At 45.1% G+C, this 24,890-nt stretch overlaps 1 protein-coding gene across 1 annotated transcript; it reads left to right on the top strand.

Moving 5' to 3' along the window:
* The first annotated feature begins 16,545 nt into the window (after positions 1–16,545).
* On the top strand, positions 16,546–24,890 carry cav2 (caveolin 2). Its single transcript, XM_033038326.1, has 3 exons — positions 16,546–16,857; positions 17,408–17,595; positions 24,040–24,890. The coding sequence occupies exons 1-3, from the start codon at positions 16,702–16,704 to the stop codon at positions 24,188–24,190; spliced, it is 495 nt and encodes a 164-aa protein (XP_032894217.1). The 5' UTR covers positions 16,546–16,701; the 3' UTR covers positions 24,191–24,890.

Genomic DNA, 24,890 nt, shown 5'->3' with positions numbered 1-24,890 from the left:
GACATTCCTGCCTTTGATTGTATCATTGTCCTTCAAAAGTGAATACAATAGAAGTAGCGGCATTTACAAAAGACTTGCTTGCGAACGTGCGGATTTCTAGCATCAATGGTGTCTGATTGATTATAAATGCATGTTTGAGGAAATATTTAAACTTTACACGATTGCTTTGAGTTCATCTTTAATAATAATTGCCCAATTGCTCTGACCTTTAAATAACCAATAACAGTCATAAGTTGTTTCTCCAAAACCTCTTTTTGTTGAGCGTTGCCAAGTGTGGAAAAGGCACAACGTCCAACTAACAAATAGAATCAACTGAGAATTCTCTGCATGCTGTGTATTCATTTGGACATTGTCAATGTCAAGTCAAGTCAAGTCACTTTTATTTCTATAGCACATTTAAAAAACAACTCTCGTTGGCCAAAGTGCTTTACATTGGTGGAGGTACTAAAGTTATGCCACATTGGTTCATAGATTAAGTACGTACATAAATACATACATATAGCCCTCGCTCAGAGGACGTCAAGAAAGGCTTGGGAGTAGAGATGAGTTTTAAGTCTCGACTTAAAAGGAGTCGATGGAGGGGACAGTTCTGATGGGAAGAGGGATACTGTTCCACAGTCTAGGAGCTGCAACCGCAAAGGCGCGGTCGCCCCTGAACTTATGCCTAGACCGCGGGATGTTCAGTAACCCCAAGTCGGCCGATCTGAGGGATCTGGAGGTGTAGTAATAATAATAATAAATTTTATTTGTTGGGCGCCTTTCAGACATCTCAAGGACACCTTACATAGATTAACAGGAATATAAACATATAATCAGAGTAAAATAAATAATAAAGACATCACAGAGACACAAACTAAAAACAGAATTCAGTCCAAAAACAGAAAATCAAAAACACAATGTGAAGAGAGAGCAGCGGCAGCCAAAGCGCGCCAGCGTCCACTCTCCCTTCACGGCAGCCATCTTGGACAAAGACTAACAGGATTACATTACAGACAAAAAAAAATCATCCCCCCACAGTGGATACCACTGTGGGGGAAGGCACAACGGCCGCTTTCTAGTTGGAGACCGCGGCTTCCGAAGCCGACAAGGCCGCGCCGGTTTGGAGCTCCCAGGCTCCCGATGATGAAGTCGGCGCCACCCGCTCCGCTCCGCAGACCCGCAGCCCGGAGGTGTTGAACACGGCGGTCTCAGCTCACCGGAGCTCCAGCACGTCGATCCAGCGCGGCGACCCAGGCAAGGCATCGCCCGCTCCGCTCCACGATAGCGCTCCAGCGCTGTGCCGCCACCGAGGCCGAGGTGCTGGGCGGTCCCCGCCTGGAAACGGCGCTCCAAGCCCGCTGGTAGGCCACGAGGACGGGTCGACGGGCAGCCCGGAGAAATATCTGCCTCACCGACCAGGTAGGGACCTACAAGTAGAGTTGACACCTACCCCCAACATTAAAAAGTCCATATCCCCTACGAACGAAAAACAGGACTCACTAAAAAGTATAAAAAAAGCGAATTAAAACGGACGGCTGCTGGCTAGCAGCTGTTCCTCAAGATGGCTCCTCCTCCTCTAGTGGTGGGTAATCAGACTTTTAATGTAGGAGGGGGCAAGCCCATTAAGGGCTTTGTAGACATAAAGGAGGATCTTGTAATTTATTCGGAACCGCTCAGGGAGCCAGTGGAGAGAGGCCAGGATCGGGGTGATGTGGTCCCTTTTTCGGGTGCCCGTCAGGAGACTCGCTGCGGCTTTTTGGACCGGTTGCAGGAGGGACAGGGAAGATTGGCTGATGCCAGTGTAGAGGGAGTTGCAGTAATCTAAGCGGGAGGAGATAAATGTGTGGATGATCCTTTCGAGGTCATCAAACTGGAGGAATTATTTTATTTTAGCTATCGTCTGAAGCGGAAAGAAGCTAGCTGTTACCACGGCATTGACTTGTTTGTCAAATTTCAATGCTGAGTCAAATATGACGTCAAGGTTTTTGTGATTCTCGGTGGGATAATTTCCCACAGGATTCAGGCCCACTCCACTTCCAACAGGAGCACACACCAATGCTCCAGGTGGCGTAGCTTTGCCAAAAATCTCAAACTCCACAGGTCTGGTGAACCACCTCTACTCACTATCCAACGCCAACAAGGGCAGAACCGTGGCGCAGTGGTAGAGTTGCTGCCTTACAGCGCTTGCAGCGCCGGAGACTTGGTTACGATCCCGAGAACGGATGCTGTCTGTGTGGAGTTTGTACGTTCTCCCCGTGACCTGCGTGGGTTTTCTTCGAGATCTTCGGTTTCCTCCCACACTCTAATGACGGACAGGTTTGTAGGTAAATTGGCTTGGTGTACGTGTAAAGTGTCCCTAGTGTGCGTAGGACAGTGTTTGTGTATGAGGCTCGCTGGTCGATGTGGGCCAGGGGTGGGGAACCTTTTCATGTTGGAACACCGCATTAAGTTAGCTGTAATCTAATAAGGCCGCATCCAAGATACTTCAATCAGATATGTTTCAAAATATACATTATTTTGTTAAAATAACCCTCATGATCATTAATGTTTTAATTGTGGCCGTCAGTCGGGGAGGATTATTTCGTTGAATCTTCTTTTACTCTTTGGTATTTTAAATACGTTCATTTTAAGATTAAAATTTAAATAATAAAAGACGAACAAAAACATATTAATAAAAATAAAAGGATTTGTTCTACAAAATTTGGATTCATTCAAAAGGCCGCACATAATGGCCTAGAAGGCGGCATGTGGCCTTAAGTCCGCAGGTTCCCCACTCCTGGTGTGGGCCGAAGGGCCTGTTTCCATGCTGTATCTCTAAACTAAACTGAAACTAAGTTGAAACAAAGCTGAAAGACTTTGAAGGGGCCTTCAGAAAATTGTAAGTCGGGAGTGGGTTGGGCAACTCTGTGTACCAACTTCATGCAGACAGGCAGCATAGTGGTGCAGCTGAAAAAGCTGCTGCCTCACAGAGCTGGAAACCTGGGGTCATTGCTGACCTCAGGTGCTGTCTGTGTGGAGTTTGCACGTTCTCCCTGTTACTGCATGGGTTTCCTCCAGGTGATCCGGTTTCTTTCTCCATGCCAAAGATGTGTTGGTTTGTAGGTTAATTGTAAATTTCCGCTCTTGTCTAGGCAGCGGATGAGAGAGTCAGATGGAACTAGTGTGAATAGGTGATCGATGGTCGGGCACTTGGTCAATGGCACTGAATGGGTGATCAATGGTCTGAAGGGCCAGCTTCCCTGCTGCAATTTCTAGAATGAGTCGCACCCTGGCCACTCCCTCTTCTCCCCTCTCCCATCAGGCAAAAGGTATAGAAGTGTAAAAACGCACACCTCCAGATTCAGGGACAGTTTCTTCCCAGCTGTTATTAGGCAACTGAATCATCCTACCACAACCAGAGAGCAGTGCTGAACTACTATCTACCTCATTGGGGACCCTCAGACTATCCTTGATCGGACTTTGCTGGCTTTAACATGCACTAAAGATTATTCCCTTATGTTGCACTGCAAACGGCTCGATTGTAATCAGGTGTTGTCTTTCTGCTGACTGGATATCATGCAACAAACACTCTTCACTGTACCTCAATACACGTGACAATAAACTAAACTAAACTAAATTAAAATATCCACTAGTACCTGAGGTTATGGTTAACACATGGTGCTAAAAAAAGGCACAAAGTGCTGGAGTAACTGAGCAGGTCAGGAAGCATCTCTGAAGACCACTGATAGGTGATGAATAAGGTCAGGACTCTTCTTCAAACTGAATACTTGTGGTGGAGGGAGAAAGCTGGAAGAGAAGGGGTCAGGCCAAAGTCTGGCAAGTGATAGGTGGATAGAGGTGAGGGGGTTGGGGGGGGGGGGGGGGTTGATTGGCAGGCAGATGGTTGGACAAAAGCCAGAGAGGGAACATCAACACGTATGGGATATGGATAGAAGAGGTATGAATTGTGAAGCCAGATGAAGGAAGATAGGTGGAAGTGGACAGGGAATGGGAGAAATGGGTGCACATTCAGGTGATGCACAGAGAAGGGGGGGGGGAGAAAGTGGGGAGGTGGGGGGGGGGGGGGAGAAAGTGGGAGGTGGGGGGGGGGGGGGGTGGATAGGTTGTAAGCTACCCAAGGTAATATGAGGTGCTGTTCCTCCAGTTTGAGTGTCCTTACTTTGGCAATGGTAAAGGTAAGATATGGGAATAAGATGAGTTAACCGGAATCTTTTTGGTAAACCAGCATCTGCAGTTCCCTGTGTCAACACATAGTGTTGATTAGATCATCAAGGCCCAATTTGCTCAGACTGACATCAATTATTACTGAACTCTGCATACTTTGAGCATTCTGACGATTCCATGCCCAATTTACGGAGTAACTTAACCCATCCTATAAATGTGCAGATACAAAGTGCTGGAGTAACTCAGTGGGCCAGGCAGCATTACTGGAGAACTTGGATAGGAAATGTTTCGGGTTGGTGCCTTCTTCAGTCTGAAACATAGAAACATAGAAACATAGAAAATAGGTGCAAGAGTAGGCCATTCGGCCCTTCGAGACTGCACCGCCATTCAATATGATCATGGCTGATCATCCAACTCAGTATCCTGTACCTGTCTTCTCTCCATACCCCCTGATCCCTTTAGCCACAAGGGCCATATCTAACTCCCTCTTAAATATAGCCAATGAACTGGCCTCAACTACCTTCTGTGGCGAAGAATTCCAGAGATTCACCACTCTCTGTGTGAAAAATGTTTTTCTCATCTCGGTCCTAAAAGACTTCCCCCTTATCCATAAACTGTGACCCCTTGTTCTGGACTTCCCCAACATCGGGAACTATCTTCCTGCAACTAGCCTGTCCAACCCCTTAAGGGCCTGTCTCACGAGCATGCGACTCCATGCGGCAAGCGCGACCCAACCTGGTCGCTTGAGCCGTACGGCCTCGCGGGGCCGGTCCCACTTCGATCGCTGGAGCTGTATGTAGTTGTGCGGAGCTGGTCCCGACATCGCCCGGGGCTTCGAAAAACTGACCGTGTTCAAAAATTCTGCGCGGCAACGGCCTGCCGGCCCGCAGCCGCCTCGATGCCGTGCGCACCGCCTTGACGGCGTACGTCACGCAGAATTTCCCGCGGACTTCACTCGAACTTCATGTCACTCACTCGACCTCCGCGCGGCCCCCGCTTCTGGTTTGGTCGCGCTTGCCGCATGCAGTCGCATGCTCGTGGGACAGGGCCTTTAGGTCGCGCTTGCCGCATGGAGCTGCATGTTCATGGGACAGGCCCTTTAAGAATTTTGTAAGTTTCTATAAGATCCCCCCTCAATCTTCTAAATTCTATTGAGTACAAGCCGAGTCTATCCAGTCTTTCTTCATATGAAAGTCCTGACATCCCAGGAATCAATCTGGTGAACCTGAAGAAGGGTCCCGTCCAGAAGCGTCAACTGTCCATGTTCTCCAGAGTTGCCCTCTGATCCGCTGAGTTACTCCAGCATGTTGTGTCAATTTGAAAAACAGCACCTGCACTTCCTTGTTTCGACGTGTGGGGGGGAGGGATTGACAAATTGGGAGTATAAAGATGTAGTTGAAGTGGAAGTGAGTACAGGAAAAATTACAAAAAGATTCTCGAATTAATGGGAAGGAAAGTTTGAGAAGGGATAAAAGATTAAGGTCAGGGCCAATTGCGAGCGGTGCTTGGGGAGGACGTGAATACGGAGGTCAAGTGTTGTATATGAATGCGCGAAGTATAAGGAATAAAGTGGATGAGCTTGAGGCTCAGTTTGAAATTGGCAAGTATGATGTTGTGGGAATTACAGAGACATGGCTGCAAGAGGGCCAGGGCTGGGAACTGAATATCCAAGGGTATACCTCCTATCAAAAAGACAGACAGGTGGGCAGAGGGGGTGGGGTAGCTCTGTTGGTGAGGAATGAAATTCAGTCCATTGCAAAGGGTGACATTGAAACAGGAGATGTGGAGTCAGTATGGATAGAACTAAGGAATTGTAAGGGTAAAAAGACCCTAATGGGACTTATCTACAGACCCCCAAACAGTAGCTTGGACGTAGGATGCAAGTTGAATCAAGAGTTAAAATTGGCATGTAGTAAAGGTAATGCTGTGGGTGTTATGGGAGATTTCAACATGCAGGTAGACTGGGAAAATCAGGTTGGTACTGGACCCCAAGAAAGGGACTTTGTAGAGTGCTTTTGTGATGGATTCATAGAGCAGCTTGTATTGTAGCCTACCAGGGAGAAGGCAATTCTGGATTTAGTGTTATGTAATGAACTGGATTTGATAAAGGAACTTGAGGTTAATGAGCCATTAAGAGGTAGTGACCATCTGAAGAAGGGTTTCGGCCCAAAACGTCGCCTATTTCCTTCGCTCCATAGATGCTGCTGCACCCGCTGAGTTTCCCCAGCAATTGTGTGTACCGACCATAACATGGTCAGGTTTAATCTACAATTGGAGAGGGAGTAGAGTAGACCGGAGGTGTCAGTGTTACAGTTGAATAAAGGGGACTATGGGGCCATGAGGGAGGAGCTGGCCAAAGTTGACTGGAAATATACCCTAGCAGGGATGACAGTGGAACAACAATGGCAGATATTTCTAGGAATAATACAGAAGGTGCAGGATCAGTTCATTCCTAGGAGGAAGAAAGATTCCAAGGGGAGTAAGGGGCGACCGTGGCTGACAAGGGACGTCAGGGACAGTATAAAAATAAAAGAGAAGAAGTACAACATAGCAAAGATGAGCGGGAAGCAAGAGGATTGGGTAATGTTTAAAGAGCAACAGAAGATAACTAAAAAGACAATACGGGGAGAAAAGATGAGGTACGAAGGTAAGCTAGCCAAGAATATGAAGGAGGATAGTAAAAGCTTCTTTAGGTAAGTGAAGAGGAAAAAATTAGTCAAGACCAAAGTTGGACCCTTGAAGACTGAAAAAGGTGAATTTATTATGGGGAACAAGGAAATGGCAGATGAGTTGAACAGGTACTTTGGATCTGTCTTCACTAAGGAGGACATAAATAATCTTCCTGATATAGTAGTGGCCAGAGGATCTGGGGTGACGGAGGAACTGAAGGAAATCCATATTAGGCAGGAAATGGTGTTGGATAGACTGATGGGACTGAAGGCTGATAAATCCCTAGGGCCTGATGGTCTGCATCCTAGGGTACTTAAGGAAGTGGCTCTAGAAATCGTGGATGCATTGGTGATAATTTTCCAATGTTCTATAGACCCAGGATCAGTTCCTGTGGATTGGAGGGTAGCTAATGTTATCCCACTTTTTAAGAAAGGCGGGAGAGAGAAAACAGGGAATTATAGACCAGTTAGCCTGACATCGGTGGTGGGGAAGTTGCTGGAGTCGATTATAAAAGATGAAATAGCCCTACATTTGGTTAGCAGTAACAGGATCAGTCCGAGTCAGCATGGATTTACGAAGGGGAAATCATGCTTGACTAATCTAATAGAATTTTTTGAGGATGTAACTAGGAAAATGGGCAAGGGAGAGCCAGTGGATGTAGTGTACCTGGACTTTCAGAAAGCATTTGATAAGGTCCCACATAGGAGATTAGTGGGCAGAATGATGGCACATGGTATTGTTGTTGGAGTGCTGGCATGAATAGAAAATTGGTTGGCAAACAGGAAACAAAGAGTAGGGATTAACAGGTCCCTTTCAGAATGGCAGGCAGTGACTAGTGGGGTATCGCAAGACTCAGTGCTGGGACCGCAGCTATTTACAATATACATCAATGATTTGGATGAAGGGATTCAAAGTAACATTAGCAAATTTGCAGATGACACAAAACTGGGTGGCAGATGAACTGTGAGGAGGATGCTATGAGAATGCAGTGTGACTTGGACAGGTTGGGGGAGTGGGCAGATGCATGGCAGAAGAAGTTTAACGTGGATAAATGTGAGGTTATCCACTTTGGTATAAAAAACAGGAAGGCAGATTACTATCTAAATGGCGTCAAGTTGGGAAAAGGGGAAGTGCAACGGGATCTGGGGGTCCTTCTTCATCAGTCTATGAAAGTAAGCATGCAGGTACAGCAGGCAGTGAAGAAAAAAACGAATGGCATGTTGCCCTTTATAACAAGAGGAGTCAAGTATAGGAGCAAAGAGGTCCTTCTGCAGTTGTACAGGGCCCTAGTGAGACCACACCTGGAGTATTGTGTGCAGTTTTGGTCCCCTAATTTGAGAAAGGACATTCTTGCTATTGAGAGAGTGCAGCGTAGGTTTACAAGGTTAATTCCCGGGATGGTGGGACTGCCATATGCTGAGAGAATGGAGCGGCTGGGCTTGTCACTCTGGAATTTAGAAGAAACATATAAGATTGGTAAGGGTTTGGACACGCTAGAGGCAGGAAACATGTTCCCGATGTTGGGGGAGTCCAGAACCAGGGGCCACTGTTTAAGAATAAGGGGCAAGCCATTTAGAACGGAGACGAGGAATCACTTTTTCTCACAGAGTGTTGTGAGTCTGTAGAATTCTCTGCCTTAGATGGAGGCAGGTTCTCTGGATACTTTCAAGAGAGAGCTAGATAGGGCTCTTAAAGATAGCAGTGTCAGGGGATATGGTGGGAGGGCAGGAACGGGGTACTGATTGGGGAGATCAGCCATTATCACATTGAATGGCAGTGCTGGCTCGATTCACACCCATTTCTCACTTACCTCCCCCCCCCCCCCCCCGCTCCCCCCAAACCCCTTCCCCCTAGATTCCCTCCTCTGGCCTCTCAAACCTCTTCACACCTTATTTCCTTATCTCATCTCACTACCTTGTGTTCTCGTCTCTAGCCTCTGTCCAACTTATTTTGTTATGTACATTAAGGTGGCACAGTGGCAGGTGTGATCCTGAACTCAGGTGATGTTTGTGTGGAGTTTAATCTCTGGAGTAACCTGCACTAAACATTATTCACTTATGTTGCACTGCATACGGCTCGAATGTAATCAGGTGTTGTCTTTCTGCTGACTGGATAGCACGCAATCAACACTTTTCACTGTACCTCAATACACGTGACAATAAACTAAACTAAACTAAACTAAAATATCCACTAATACTTGAGGTTGTGCTTAACACATGGTGTTAAAAAAAGGCACAAAGTGCTGGAGTAACTGAGCAGGTCAGGAAGCATCTCTGGAGACCATTGGTAGGTGATGAATAAGGTCTGGATTCCTCTTCAAACTGAAATCTTGTGGTAGAGGGAGAAAGCTGGAAGAGAGACGGGGTCAGGCCAAAGTCTGGCAAGTGATAGGTGGATAGAGGTGGGGGGGGGGGGAGGGAGGGGTTGATTGGCAGATGGTTAGACAAAAGCCAGAGAGGAAACATCAACCAGAATGGAGATATGGATAGAAGAGGTATGAATTGTGAAGCCAGATGAAGGAATATAGGTGGAAGTGGACAGGGAATGGGAGAAATGGGTGCACTTTCAGGTGATGCACAGAGAAGGGGGGGTGGGGGGGGGGGGTGGGGTGGGGGGGGGGGGGGGGTGGGGGGGGGTGGGGGGAGACAGTGGGGGGGGGGGGGTGGAGACAGTGGGGAGGTGGGGGGGGGGGGAATAGGTTACCTACCTGAAATTAGTTACCTAAATTGGAGAATTTACTGTTCATATGGATAGGTTGTAAGCTGCCCAAGGTAATATGAGGCGCTGTTCCTCCAGTTTGCGTGGGCTTCACTTTGGCAATGGTAAGGGCACAGGTCAGAAAGGTAGATATGGGAAGGGGGTTTACAATGATTAGAATCATCCAGCTGACCTTGGCAGACCGAGCACAAGTGTATGGCAGAACAGCGCTTGGTTTACACTTGGTCTCGTCGATGTAAAGCAAGCCACATCGGGAACACCAATGTCTTAACCGGAATCTTTTTGGTAAACCAGCATTTGCAGTTCCCTGTGTCAACACATAGTGTTGATTAGATCATCAAGGTCCAATTTGCTCAGACTGACATCAATTATTACTGAACTCTGCATACTTTGAGCATTCTGACGATTACTTCCATGCCCAATTTACGGAGTAACTTAATCCATCCTATAAATGTGCAGATACAAAGTGCTGGAGTAACTCAGTGGGTCAGGCAGCATTACTGGAGAACTTGGATAGGAAATGTTTCGGGTTGGTACCCTTCTTCAGTCTGAAGAAGGGTCCCGACCTGAAGCATCAATTGTCCATGTTGTCCAGAGTTGTCCTCTGATCCGCTGAGTTACTCCAGCATGTTGTGTTATATTGAAAAACAGCACCGGCACTTCCTTGTTTCGACATTCTTCTGTAAATGTGCAGTCTTTTGAGCATTTGCGTTTAAAATTGGATGTAAATCAGCACTGAATTATCGTGCAACATGCTCTGTCTAAACAGCTCGGGCCAATTTGCAACAGTTATTTATAGCATCAGATTTTCTCTCACTTCCCTTTGATCCACTTGGATACACACCCATCTCTCATTTACCTCTCCCACCCCACCATCTCCTCCCCACCCTCCCCCCAACCCCTTCCCCCTAGATTCCTTCCTCCGGCCTGTCTCAAACCTCGTATCTCCTTATTTCCTTATCTCATCTCACTACCTCTTGTGTTCTCGTCTCTATCCTCTGTCCAACTTATTTTGTTATGTACATTAAGACGGCACAGTTGCACAGTTGGTGAAGTTGTTTCCTCACAGCACGGGAGACCCAGGTGTGATCCTGAACTCAGGTGATGTTTGTGTGGAGTTTAATCTTTGGAGTAACCTGCGACTACATGGTTTCCTCCAAGTGCTCTGGTTTCCTCCCACATCCCAAAGACGTGTAGATTTGTAGGTTACTTGGCCCTCTGTAAATTGCCCCCAGTATGCAGAGAGTGGATGTAAAATTGGATAACACTGAGAAGGTGAACAGGTGATCGATGGTCATGTGAACTCAGTCAGTCAAAGGGCTTCTTTTCCATACTGTATCTGTCTCATTACTTTAATTCCATGTCTTTAACGTTTGACTTTAAATACATTTTATTTTCTTAATTATTTAATATTTGTGATTTAATTATTTTAGTAATTTTTAAATGCCTTAAAAAGTTACAAAGCTTTGAAGAATCTGACAAGTTGTTCCACCCCCACCAGTGTCTGTTGTTAAAGACAGTAAGGTTCTCGCTGAGGCTCCACTACACATTACAGCAGTGTTTCCCAAAGTGGGGTACCTGTCCCCAGTGCTATGCGCAAGGTCTCCAGGCGGTAAGCGGCAATTTACAGCTATTTATTACAGAAACATAGATTCATTATTAGAAAAACATACAGTGGTTACGAATTATTTTATACATACATATTTGCAAATAAATTATACATTTCATATGAATTCTCCTACTCAAGTTGTGATAGCAGCTGCATTTGGATAGTTTACAGACTCCTGAGCGACAATTTTTATCGACCTTTACAATGAAATCAGGGGATATGGTGAGAAGGCAGGAAAGGGGTACTGATTGTGGATGATCATTGAATGGCGGTGCTGGCTTGAAGGGCCGAATGGCCTACTCCTGCACCTATTGTCTGTTGTCCATTGAAATACGATTGATTTTAATGAGGGGCATAAGATGCTTATGAAAATTTACAAAGGGGTACACGGGAATCAAAACTTTGGGAATCTCTGCATGACAGGATTGCTCGCAGTGACACAGTTCACTCAGCTCATCCATCTCTGCACATCCAGCCAGGTGTGTTCATGCAAACTGGGCCACGGGTGGTGAGTTGATAGCAGGTCACCAAAAAACCGGCGACCCGACCCACCTTCAACATGAAATTTGAAATAGAATCATTACATTAATAGTAAAAAAAACTGGTCAGCACCGGTGACAACCTACGTTACGCTGGCTACAACTAAAACAGCACCTACGTCAGGAGAAGTCAAGCTACGCTCATTGTCGTCATACCCACTGTCGCCGACTGTCTCTGAAAGTTTTTCAACATGTTAAAAATCCAGCGGCGACTAGAAAGACGCTACGACTCTTTGGGCAACTGAGGAGATGACTCACGACCATACAGGCGACACCCTGGCGACCATGTGGCAACAGCCTAGTCACTTTGAATATCGCCTAAGTGGGACAAGCCCATTAGAATCCTGAAAGTAACACAAATATCAATGCCCGTTTTAATCTAATCATTAACCCTGTCTGTTCCCTTGCCTCCATTGCCAGCTAAACACAGGAAAGATTTGCGATTCTTTTGAATAGTGAATGTTATTTGGATTTTGGGAAAGGAATGTCCAGCAATGGGAAACTATTTCACAAATCTATCCACATCAACTTCGCGTGCATCTGTTCGTCTGGCTTCCTAATTAAAGCACATAATTGTATTTGCAATTGGCAGGAATACAACAGACACTGATCGCTGCCAATTTCATTTCAGTGAATTTGAACAATGCGTTGCTGTGCTCACAGTGACTTTAACCTCCAGGGTCGGTGAGTAGACTCTGAGTATGTGTTAGAGCAGCATTTGTGTGAGGTACCTGTGAATGTGTGAGTGCAATTCTGTGTATGTGTGGCAGACACAAACTGCTGGAACAACTCAGCGGGACAGGCTGCATCTCTGGAGAGAAGGAATGCATGACGTTTCGGGCTGAGGCCCTTCTTCAGATGTCTGTGTATGTGTGTATGCATGTATCACTGCCTCTGCATCTGTATGTCTTTGTGTATCTTTATATCGTTATATGTGGTCAAGTTGCCCTACAACTTTAGGCTGTGCATGGCATACGCAAGAAGAAGAAGAGTTATATGTGGCTGTATATATATATTTTATGTATGTTGTATATATATTTTATTTGATATATATATTTATGTGTATGTGTGTGTATATATGTCTATATACATATATATGATATATACAGTATGTGTGTGTATAATTCTATGTATGCCCCTTTATATATTTGCATTAGTGTGTGTGTATATATTTGGAACTGTATGTGATTATGTGTATATACGGGTATCTTTGTTTGCTTGTTTGGAGATACAGCATGGCCTGTTTCCTTTATCATCATTACATTTTTGCATATCTTTCCTTCATTGTTCTTTATCTCTCGACATCATCGTCTTTATCTCTCATTTCCCTTCTCCCTAACCAGTCTGAAAAAGGGTCTTGACCCAAAACGTCACCCATTCCTTCTCTCCAGAGATGCTGAGTTACCCCAGCTTTTTGTGTCTATCTATGGAGTCTGCACTGACCAGCGATTCCCGTACACCAGTATTATCCTACACACTAGGGACAATAGACAATAGGTGCAGGAGTAGGCCATTTGGCCCTTCAAGCCAGCACCGCCATTCATTGTGATCATGGCTGATCATCCCCAATCAGTACCCCGTTCCTGCCTTCTCCCCATATCCCCTGACTCTGCTATTTTTAAGAGCCCTGTCTAGCTCTCTCTTGAAAGCATCCAGAGAACCTGCCTCCACCGTTATCTGAGGCAGAGAATTCCACAGACTCATCACTCACTGTGAGAAAAAGTTTTTCCTCATCTCCGTTCTAAATGGCTTACTCCTTATTCTTAAGGACATTTTACAATCTTTACTGAAGCCAATTAACCTACAAACCTGTACGTCTTTGGAGTGCAGGACGAAACCAGACCACCCAGGAAAAACCCACCTGATAATGGGGAGAGCATACAAACTCCGTACAGACAGCATCAGTAGTCAGGATCGAACCCAGGTCTCTGGCGCTAAAAACCAACAACTCTACCACTGCCCCACCCTGCCGTGCTTGTTCATGTATTTACATGTCTCCACCTGTGTTGAGGATACATCGATCAACACTATGCGGATTTGCACATTCAGTGTCGGCATCTTCACTGAAACATATGAGAGGACACCTTTGGATTAAATATCTGAAATGTAAGAATCATCTATCTGCCGTTGTCCACCAATACTGCTCCAGACAATTAATATCCATAATATGATGTAACGGTGGAACCACTTGTCAGATTATTTGAGGCTTTGTAACTATTTACGATATGATACGATATGACAGAACTTTATTCATCTCAGGAGGGAAATTGATCTGCCAACAGTCATAAAAGGGAATTAAAAATTACTAATATGAAGACAGGCATTTATGACAAAATGTACCATCAGTAACCAGCACAACCCTTGGCTCAATTAGGAAAAATGTGTTCAATGGCCTAGACCTCAAATGTCCAATTTAATAGTCTACCACGTATCAATGATCCAGGTTCTGGTGACATGCACAGTTTAGAACAGATGCCTCAAAAAAACTAGAGAAATACCATTAAGGCAGCAGCGGCAAAATCCACAGATTGGTTGGGTAAACCAAAGTCAACATTCTCTCCCAGGTCAACATTTCCACCATGGAGGTACCATATGCACCTAACGGCGGGACCTAATCAGTCGGTCATACCATCCCCATGACTGGCCTCAGACCCACAAAGTAAGCACTCTGCTCCAAGCTCAAAGAAAATGCCTCAAAGTCCCATTGAAAAAATATCATGTTTTTGTGTGAATCCTGGCGTGTGACTGTACACAATGGAGAAGGAATGTACCTCGGATCTGTATGAGAGGAAGCTGTGTGCAAACGGTGGAAGGAGCGCTCAATGTCCTAAAACAGAGGTCATCTACCCCATCAAGGACCAACTACCCACACGTGGCCTTATCTACAGATTCCAGCCCTCTAAAAAGTCACAGAACCACTGATTGCCACACCTCCTCCTCCCAAGACTGAGCTGCCGGGACAAGCCCGAGATCGCCAGCAGCTCCCAAGTGGCCCTGGACTTTATTACCACTGCCATTAAAATAAATCATGTGAGTTCATCCTGTATCGGTGTCGGTGTGGTCACTGCCGAAGCCGGTGTCGTCCCCGAGGCCACAGTATAGGGGGGTTGCACGGAAGGTCACTGGGTCATAGGGTTCGACGCAAGGAGCCGCTAAATCCAACTGGAAGACATCCGTCACTTCCGGTATATGTTATTAATGCTAGAAACGCGTACTTTCCTACCTGTTAAAAACCGCCAAAATTTTGACTTTTGGCTGTTGTTGTCCCTTCAGCTCTTGTTTCTATCTACCGTCATTTCTCCTCACTTTTGGAATTCTGAAGTATGCTAAATGTCTCTCACGCTTATCCCGATTTCCATAATTATTTGGGTCGTGACCCGACTGCCGTGAAACCTCCCTATATAGATGTGATTGTGTCTGTATCTGTGAATACAGTGTATGCGCATTTTCCTCTGTGTAAGTGTGGAATTGAGATTGTCTTTATCTATGTTATCCTGATTATATGTATATGTGTAGATGAGATTGTGCGTGTGTGTGTGTATAGGGAGGTTTCACGGCAGTCGGGTCACGACCCATGACCCGTACTGTTGCTACGCTACTCCAAATGGATTACACGCGATGTACTGCAGGTAGGCACTTCCCATTGTTTCCAGCGTAGCGGGCCCGTTAAAACCCGCTGAAATTGTCAATTTTTGCGCTGTAAATAATTATGGAAATCGGTTTGCTCACTGCATTTCATCAAGTAAGGCATTATTTGTGTTTTTTCTTGATTCCTTTGACATCTAAAAAGTTTCAGAAGTGATAAATCTGGCTGTAATTTTTTTAATCGCCCATGGTTCTCGTGGGTTTTTAAATACAAAATGAAAACGCATCTGAAGAAAAATTTACAGGCAGATTTATCGCTTCTGAGAATTTTTAGATGCCAAAGGGATCAAGAAAAAACACAAATAATGCCTTGCTTGATGAAATGCAGTGAGCAAACGCGATAATTCCCAATATTTTCAATGTTTACCAAGCACTTTAGCTGCTGTAGTCCCTTCAGTTCTCGCTTCTCTATACCTTCATTTCACTTCACGTTTGGAATTCTAAAGTTGGGTACATCTCTCTCACACTTACCCCGACTCCCACAATTTTTTTTCAGCGCAACAATTCAACATTTTGGCGGTTTTTAACAGGTAGGAAAGTACGCGTTTCTAGCATTAATAACATATACCGGAAGTGACGGATGTCTTCCAGTTGGATTTAGCGGCTCCGTGCGTCGAGCCCTATGACCCAGTGACCTTCCGTGCAACCCCCCTATAGATCTCCCTGTGAAATTGTGTATCTCTGCCTGATATTGTAGATGTATCTCTTCAGGTGTATCGAGTTAATGTGTCCCTGTGTGGCTCTGGCTATGTGAGATTGTGTACCAACCTTTTGGAGTTTATTTGTTCGTGTGCGTCTATGTAAGATTATGTATCTGCCGTTTGTATGTATCCACATTTATTTATCACTGTCAATGTGTACCTCTGTCCATGGGAAAGTGTGAATGTACTTATTTATGTGTGTCCAAACCTGTGTGTGATTCGCTGTTTGTGTCAACCTGTGGATAAACCTCTTTGTGTATGTGAGATTGTGTCTGTGTTCATGTTTTACTGAGTTTATGTGTGCAGTTTGTGTGCATGTGTGTACCTGTGTGGCTGTGTATGTGTGTGCATGTATGTACCTGTGTGGCCGTATGTGACCGTGTATGTGAATATGTGTGTACCTGTGTGGCCGTGTATGTGTGTACCTGTGTATGTGAGTATGCGTGTGCATGTGTGTGGCTGTGTATGTGAGTATGCGTGTGCATGTGTTGGTCGGGCTGCTTGCCTGGGTGTGTGACTGACGGCAGGCAGACAGGCTGTGGCGCTGGGCTGGCTTCATCTCAGCAGCGACTGAGCCCGGGCGTGGCTGTGGTGAATCGGCCGGGGACAGGCTGCAGGGAACAAGTGCGTGAGCAACTGAAGGGAATACCGTGGGCGGGGGGAGATTAAAAAAAACATGGGGAAGGAAGCGGGACCAGGAGAACGCGGAGTCCAGTATGAAACTGGGGATCTTCTGAGATCCGCCAAGTTGTTGCCCGGCGGGGGAGAGGAGGAGCCGGAGCAGAGAGAGCAGCACAGGAGAGACCCCGGCGGACTCAACACTCACATCAAGGTGAGACAGCAGGCACTGGGCTACGGGGGGGTCCCCACCGGCTCGCAGTGTTCCCAGTCTAGCGTGGCATGGTGGCGGAGTTGCTGCCTCACAGCGCCAGAGACCCGGGTTCAATCCTGCCCACGGCCACTCTGTGTGTACATACTTTATACATTCTCTTTGTGATCTGCGTGGGTTTACTCCGAGATCTTCGGTTTCTCCCACACTCCAAAGGCGTACAGGTTTGTAGACGAATTGGCTTGGTGTAAATGAGTGTAGGATGGTGTTAATGTGCACAGATCGCTGGTCGGTACGGACCCGGTGGGCCGAAGGGCCAGTTTCCGCGCTGTATCTCTAAACTAAACTAAGTGGCCAGTGTGGGTCGGCAGCATTGTCAAGGGACGGCAGTGCAGGGTGAGCCGTGTACATGTCACTGGCGTGAAACATACAACAAGGTGAGTGAAGCAGTGACAATGCGGTGTATGTATCCCGGGCTGCCGGGGAGGTGGACGGATCTAGTGAAAGCCCTGATGTGCCTGTCTGTTTGTGTTCGCTCTCTCTCTCGCCATAGGTTTCCTTCGAGGATGTGATCGCCGAACCTGCTGCCACGCAAAGTTTCGACGGCATCTGGATTTGTAGCATCGCCTCGTTTGAAGTCAGCAAATTCCTGCTGTACAAAGTCCTCACTCTCTTCCTGGCCATCCCGCTGGCCTTCATCATTGGCATTCTCTTTGCCGTCATATCTTACGTTCACATTTGGTAAGCGCCTGGCTGTTCCCAATCTCGAGTTGGCAGTCTGTGTTTTTGCTTTTCCTGTCTTGCAACCACGATTACCATACATTGCATGCAGGGCATAAGGCAATACTTGGTTAATCTCCGAGATAAATCGGATAGTGACATTTTTTTAAATCCTTTCCTGCTCAAACAAAAAGCATTCAGGTTGCCAACACAAACTAAATGTTCAATTAGACGCTTTGTTAGGACAGAAAACATTGGCCTTGAGTTTCCTACATCAATGCCATTTCCACACCCATTTTCCTAATCTGTGCCCATCTAAGGAGAATGGATTGCAAGTGCAAATCAACAAAGCTCTGAACAAGTGCTACACTCGGATGGAGCTGTTGCCTCACAGTGCCAGGGACCCTGGTTCAGTGGGTGCTGTCTGTGTGGAGTTTGCACCGTTAACCTGACACCAAGTGGGTTTCCTCCTACATCCCAAAGACGTGCAGGTGTGTGGGTTAATTGGCTTCTACAAATTTTCCCCGTGTGCAGGGAGTGGGTGAGCAAGTGGGATAACATTAGAACAGGTGATCGAAGATGGCTTTTTTTCAATGCTATAGCTCCAAACTAAACTAAAGTAAACCAAACTCTGACATTTGTTGGTGTGAAACACCCTCTGATATCCCTGCCCTCTTGAACATTTGCCATCATAATTCAGCTCAAAACTACCATTTAGCCGCCCACGGTATGCATGCGATCCAATCAGTTCAAATAATATTATACGTAAATACAATCAAGCCAAACTGTGTGGGAAGAGAAAAAGAGTTAATGTTTTGGGCCAAAAACTGCATCTGTGGGAATAGAGACAGAGTTAACTTTTCACCCATGTCTTTCCCTGCAGATGCAGCCTGACCTGCAGGGTAATTTCCAGTATTTTATGGTTTATTTTAGATTTCCTACATCTGCAAGTTTCTTGTTAATTTTTTAATGTAGGTAGTTCTGCTATAACTTGACAGTTGTGTTGCTAAGAAAAGTTGAATTGTAGAAACATGCTTAATAATGACCATTGTGTCAATGGGGAGAAAGGGGTTAAAGGTTAGAAAATTTCAGACACAATAGATAATTTATTTTTCCCACAGGATTTACAAAATTAAAGGCCATTTCAATAGCAATAAGTTTAATTGTGTTACTGTAAGCTAAAAATACTAAAGGCTGCATAGTACATTGTTTAATTGTATAATTCCAATAAGAATCGACAGAGGCAATTGCTTTTTCAAGTTGATGTTGGTCACAGCAGCTGTGTTCTTGAGATAACATGGTGTCTGATCATTGTGTGGAGGTTAGATAGAAACAGTTTTCTCCCCCTACACTGAAAACATTCAAGACAGCTTTTTTTATAAGTTTATAAGTTATATTTTTTCTGCTTGTCAATGCAAGTTATATAATGACCAATTCAGCCATTGTTATGTAAATAGTGTTCCCTAATTTATCGCCCGTGATATATACAATTTGTGTTGTGGAACCACATATTGTATCAAAACTATCTGCGTGCTTATTTTTAATTTTTAAATCTCTACTATCAACTTGTTCACTGTTCGTAAGAATGTCTGCAGTTTAACATTCCTTTTTTGGGCTGAAGTGATCATTGGCATTGCAGGAATTTAAATCACCTGATTAAAAAGACATGCTGTTAAATACAAGCTTTTTCTGCCACAGGTTTAATAGTCTCTGCAATTAGAAGCAACAACCTAAAGCTCAAAGCATAGTTTGGGGGGAAGGATACCGTTTCCATTAGGTTATAGAGAGTGTGGCGTTGAGAAGGACAGAACAAAAGTGAACATTATTTTCCTCACCCAAATGATCATAAATATTGGGAGTGTAGGTTTAATTTGAAGACTCACAAAATGCTGGAGTAACTCAGCGGGTCAGGCAGCATCTCTAGAGCAAAGGAATGGGTAACACAAAATGTTGGAGTCACTTTTTGAATATTAAATATTATTCAATAAATTGAATAGTAAATGAATATTGGGAGTTTGGGGTCTGGACCAAAGAGGGTTGTGGCAGCTCAGTTCTCTTCAGTATATCTAAGTCACGTTGATTAGATTTTTAGATATTAAGATGTATGAGATTCATGCAGGAAGTTGATATTGAGATAAAAGATGATCTTATTGAGTGGTGAAACAGGGACTTGGGCTGAGCAACCTACCCCCTTACTGCCATATTCATTCTTTGTCCTTGCTGCAACTTACTGAAAGAGTTATATATTTTACACATTTGAAGTTCAGTTTTGGTCAGCTAACTATAGGAAAGATGCTATTAAGCTGGGGATCTTGTAGAGAAGATTTACAAGGTTGTTGACAGGACTTGAGGTTCTGTGCTACAGGGAGAGGTTGGACAGACAAGGACTTTATTCCTTGGAGCGCAGGATGCTAAGGGATGAAGATATAGAGCAGGGCTCTCACTTAACTTTTTTCCCCTGTTGCCAGCCGGGCAACCTTGGCAGCTTTTTAGGTTGCCAAATGACAGTTTAGGTGGTCATTTAAGATGGCTTGCTTGACGCGTGCTCGGACGAAGTGCGTAGTTACCAGTCGGAATTATGCTCAATGAAGCATTCACATATTATTTCTGCTTCAAATAAAGTCACAAACTAACATATTCACCAATCAAGACATGATATATACCGCAATGACATGCAGCAAAATTATAATACGGTATCTCAACTCTTTACACATTGCAATTAATGCAATTTTTATTATTTCTTTCCACTTCCAAACAAAAACGTGGTTGGATTATTTAGCGTATGATGAACTTGTGTCAATAAATCCTGGACCATGATAACATATATGCTTAACCATGCACACTACAGATTGATGCAAGCATGTTTTCTGTGAAGGACTGAAAATTATCATGATATGGCCATAGCATGGGTCGTTATTGCTGTTGGTACAGAAACACTCTCGCTTCCCACATAATTTATCCACAACAAAATATACAAGTTGCAAGGAATTTTCTAAAGGCATTTTATGATAATAGCTGTTAAAACTGACTATACCCATCTGACTGGTTAAACATTACACTAACTGACAAGAGATGGCCAAAGGACATAAATGCAGCAAATGTTCTTTTGGTAATATATTTAAAGGTGTCAAGACGCCACATTACCGGACATTCAGATTAGATGTATGTGGCAATGAAGATACCCAATTTGTAAGCAACAATTTTTAAAAAAATTGTTGATCAATGCTTTTTCCATCATTCCCACCATCATTCCCACCAGAATTAACGTTAAAATTTCAACTGAAATATCTCCTGACCAAATTTGTGATGTATATGACTGACTGTAGAAGTAAAACCTGGATAAATCCAACGTATAGTTGAGAATGTTGCTCATTAAATAACTACAGTACTGATACTCCTTATATAGAGCATTGATTTGTCGTTAAAATGAATTCTGTAATAACGTGTCAGTGACAATCGAACACTGCAGTTTTAATGTTTCACGTGTTCACAATTTAATTAATCCATCTTTATGGATTAAAACAAATAATAACATTGCGAATTAAAACATATTTGATTGCATTCCGTTATCAAACATAGTCAATGTTAGCTCTGAAGACATTTCCAGCACAATAGGGTCGGGAAGGGGGTGGGGGGGTGTATGTATCAGTGCAGGATGGATAGATGGTGGTGGTGGGGGGGAGGGGGAGGGCTTGAGAAGGCAATCGGTGCGGATTGGATGGATTGAGGCAGGGGAATTAGTGCGTGTTGGTTGGAGTAGGTAAAATTGTGAGGGGAGAGCACGGGGGATGTCAGTGGGGTTGAATGGGGGTATCGGTGCAGGATGGATGGGGGGAGCAGTGCAGGATGGATGGGAAGGGGGGTCAGTACAGGATGAATTGGGGGACCAGTGTAGGATTGATGGGGAGTTGCAGGAGAATCAATGCGAGATGGATAGGGAGATCAGTACAGGGGTGAATAAATGGGGGGGGGGGGGGGGGTAGATGAGATGGGGAGGGGATAAGGGGAGGGGAGGGGGGCGTACAAGAGAGAGAGGGAGAGGAAGTGGGAAGGAAGGCCAGCGCTCCTCAGACAACACCTGTCAGGCACGGAAATCGCAATCAAAATATGGAGGGGACCGCGGACAGAATATCTTGGCGGCCGCGCACGCACGCGCACACACACACGCACGCGAGGCTTCGGAGGCTCAATCCAGCGCTAAATGCAGCTCAGCTGCCTGTCTAGCCCAAAGATACTAGAGGAGCTCCTCTATAATCTCTGGTCTCGCCTACTGCCCCGTCTCAATCCAGACAGGGACAGGCAGAGTTGAGCAGCGCTGCTTCTCTGCGCTAGCTGCGGGCCTGGGGGCACCGCGCCCGTCTGACTCCCGACGCCTCTGGCCACCCGTGGGCGTGGGGACGGGGATGGTCCAGTGGCGGTTCGGCAGCGATTGCAGCGCCGGAGACCGGGATCTATCCTGGCTGCGGCGCAGGTCTGCCGAGAATGTTTTGGCACGTCTCCCTCCTCCAATCACTGCGCTCTCTCCTCAGCCCTCCCGCCCTACTCTACTTCCACCACTGACCAACACCACCCTCCTCCAAGGGTTTGTTTTGAAAGCGCCGTTGGCGGAGTGGCAGCAGCGGCCGTTATCGGGCCGGGCGGGGTGCGGGCGGCCCGTCATTTGCTCCGACCCTCCGTCACGCCGCACTTAGCATCTTTCCCACAACCATCGCCGACACAAAACGTCATGTTCCTTTTCTCCAGAGATGCTGCCGGACCCGTGGAGTTACTCCAGTTTTTTGTATCTATCGTCGGTATAAACCAAGTTGCCAAGCCGGGCAAAATGACTCGCCGCTTAGGTTGCCCGGCGGCGCTTTGAGTGGTCAATGGCACCCGGGCAACTGTTAATTTCGAGCCCTGTAGAGGTATAGAAAATCGCGAGGAGCCTAAAGAAGGTGTATGTACATGATTGGTTTCCCAGGATTTGGGTAATCAAAAACTAGAGGACATTGGTTTAAGGTGAAGGGGGAAAGATTTGACGGAAATCTGAGGGGCAACATTTTCATACAGAAGGTGGTGGATCAAACAACTAAACTGGTTGATGCAAATAAATAACATTTAAATAACATTTGTACAGATATGTAGGATGGTTTTAAAGGGATATTGGCCTAATGCAGGAACATAGCATCAGTTTGATCAGCATCTTGGTTTGCATGGATGAGTTAGGCCACAGATGCAGGATCTCTGCTGTATAAGTCCATGACACCATTAATGTGTCAATTTTAATGGGCAGTGAACTGTGGGCCATTAGATTTTTCATGTTAAAGTTTCAAATCATACCGTAAATATAAGTTCATAAGTCATCGGAGTAGAATTAGGCCTTTTGGCCCATAAAATCATGGCTGCTCTACCTTTTCCGCTCAACCCCATTCTCCTGCTTTCTCTCCATAACATTTGACACCACTATTAATCAAGAACGTATCAATCTCTGCTTTAAAAATATCCAAAGACTTGGCCTCCAAAGCCATCTGTGGCAATTAATTCCATCTATTCACTATGCTCTGGCTAAAGAAGTTCCTACTCATCTCCTTTCTATAGGTACGTCCTTTTATTCTGAGGCTGTGTCCTCTGGCCCTAGACTCACCCACTAGTAGAAACATCCAGTCCACACCCACTCTATTTAGGCTTTTCATTATTCGGTAAGATTCAATGCGGTCCCCCCCATCCCTTCATCCTTCTAGATTCCAGCGAGTACAGGCCCAGAGTCAGCAACTGCTTATCGTACGTTAATATAATCATCCCCAGCATCATTCTTGTAAACCCCCTCTGGACCTCTCCAATGCTGGCACATCCCTCCTCGGATAAGGAGCCCAAAACTGCTCACAATGTGGTCTGCCCAGTGCCTCAGCATTCCGTGATCGCAGCGTATTAAATGCGTTTTCAACTTGTGATATATTCGATTTAAGGGCCTGTCCCACTGTACGAGGTAATTCAAGAACTCTCCCGAGTTTAAAAAAAAATTTGAACTCGTGCTAAGCACGTAGAATGTACGTAGCGTGTACGTCGGAGCTTGGGGACGTCTCTTAGCGGCTAGTAACGCTAACGGCAGGTACTCGGGAAATGCGGTAAGCTCGTGAAGACTCGTGAAGATTTTTGAACATGTTGAAAAATGTCCACGAGAGCCCCGAGTACCTACGAGCTGCCATTACCGTAAATCTCCAAGTTCGAATTAGGGGAAACTCGGGAGAACTCTTGAATTACCTCATACGGTGGGACATGCCTTTTACGATGGGTTTATGGGAACGTAACCCCGTCGTAGGTCGAGGAGAAGCTGTAGATACAAAGTTGAGAATGTAGTTATCAGCAATGTAGTGCACCAGTTCCAAAGATAAAGTCCAATGTCTGGAATGGTTTCCTTCGTTTGTCTCTTATTGTTATGAATCTGTGTGATGTTTGTGACTAATTAAGTCCACACTTTAACTTCAGGTTCCTGATGCCCGTTGTGAAGACCTTAATGATGATTCTGCCCCCCATTAAGATCATCTGGAAAAGTATTATGGACATGTTTGTTTCTCCTCTGTTCGAGAGTAAGGGCCGGTGCTTCTCTGCATTCAATATCCGCTTCTCTGAAAAATAAAGAAGAAAGCAAATGGTGGCATTCACAGCGAACAATCTGAACCCAAAAGGATTCCAGACTTTATGAAATAAGTAGCATTACCTATGCTTAAACTTTTCATTCCAAATGCACTTTGAGAAAGTATCTGACAGTTTTTAAGTATCTACACATTTTTGCATAAAGTCCATTTAGAAATAGGCATACATATAATTGATTTATTTTTATTACAAGTCAGTAAGCATCCTGGTGTTGATTAAGAAAGTTTGCACCAAGATATTGCCATGCAATAATTAAATCCTGTTTAATATTTTGACAAATATTCATAAGAATTATGTGGCACTATGAGGCCATTCGGTCCATCAAGTCTATACCATCTTGCATTGCATTCCAATCAACCACATTCCCCTCCTGTCTCCCTTTAACACTCTCTCAAGGGCCTATTCATTTATTTTTTGAAGGCACTCGTATTTCTTCCAGCTTGATCAATTGAATTTCAGATCCTTGCTATTCTAAGGGGGTTGACCCCAATCCCCTCTGTGCCTAACATTTTAAATGCATGTCCTCTGCTTCTTGAACTAGTAGCTAAAAGGAACAATTTTCCTTTATTTACCCTCCCTGAAGATGTCATGACCTTTTCATGAAATGCTCATACCTTTAACTCCTGTAGATATATCTGCATTTTGAGGGACCTTCACATCCTTCCTTAACCTTCTGACCAAAA

The sequence above is a fragment of the Amblyraja radiata genome, chromosome 19, assembly GCF_010909765.2.
Source record: "Amblyraja radiata isolate CabotCenter1 chromosome 19, sAmbRad1.1.pri, whole genome shotgun sequence".
NCBI lineage: Eukaryota > Metazoa > Chordata > Chondrichthyes > Rajiformes > Rajidae > Amblyraja > Amblyraja radiata.
This window is presented reverse-complemented; position numbering and strand designations above follow the sequence as displayed.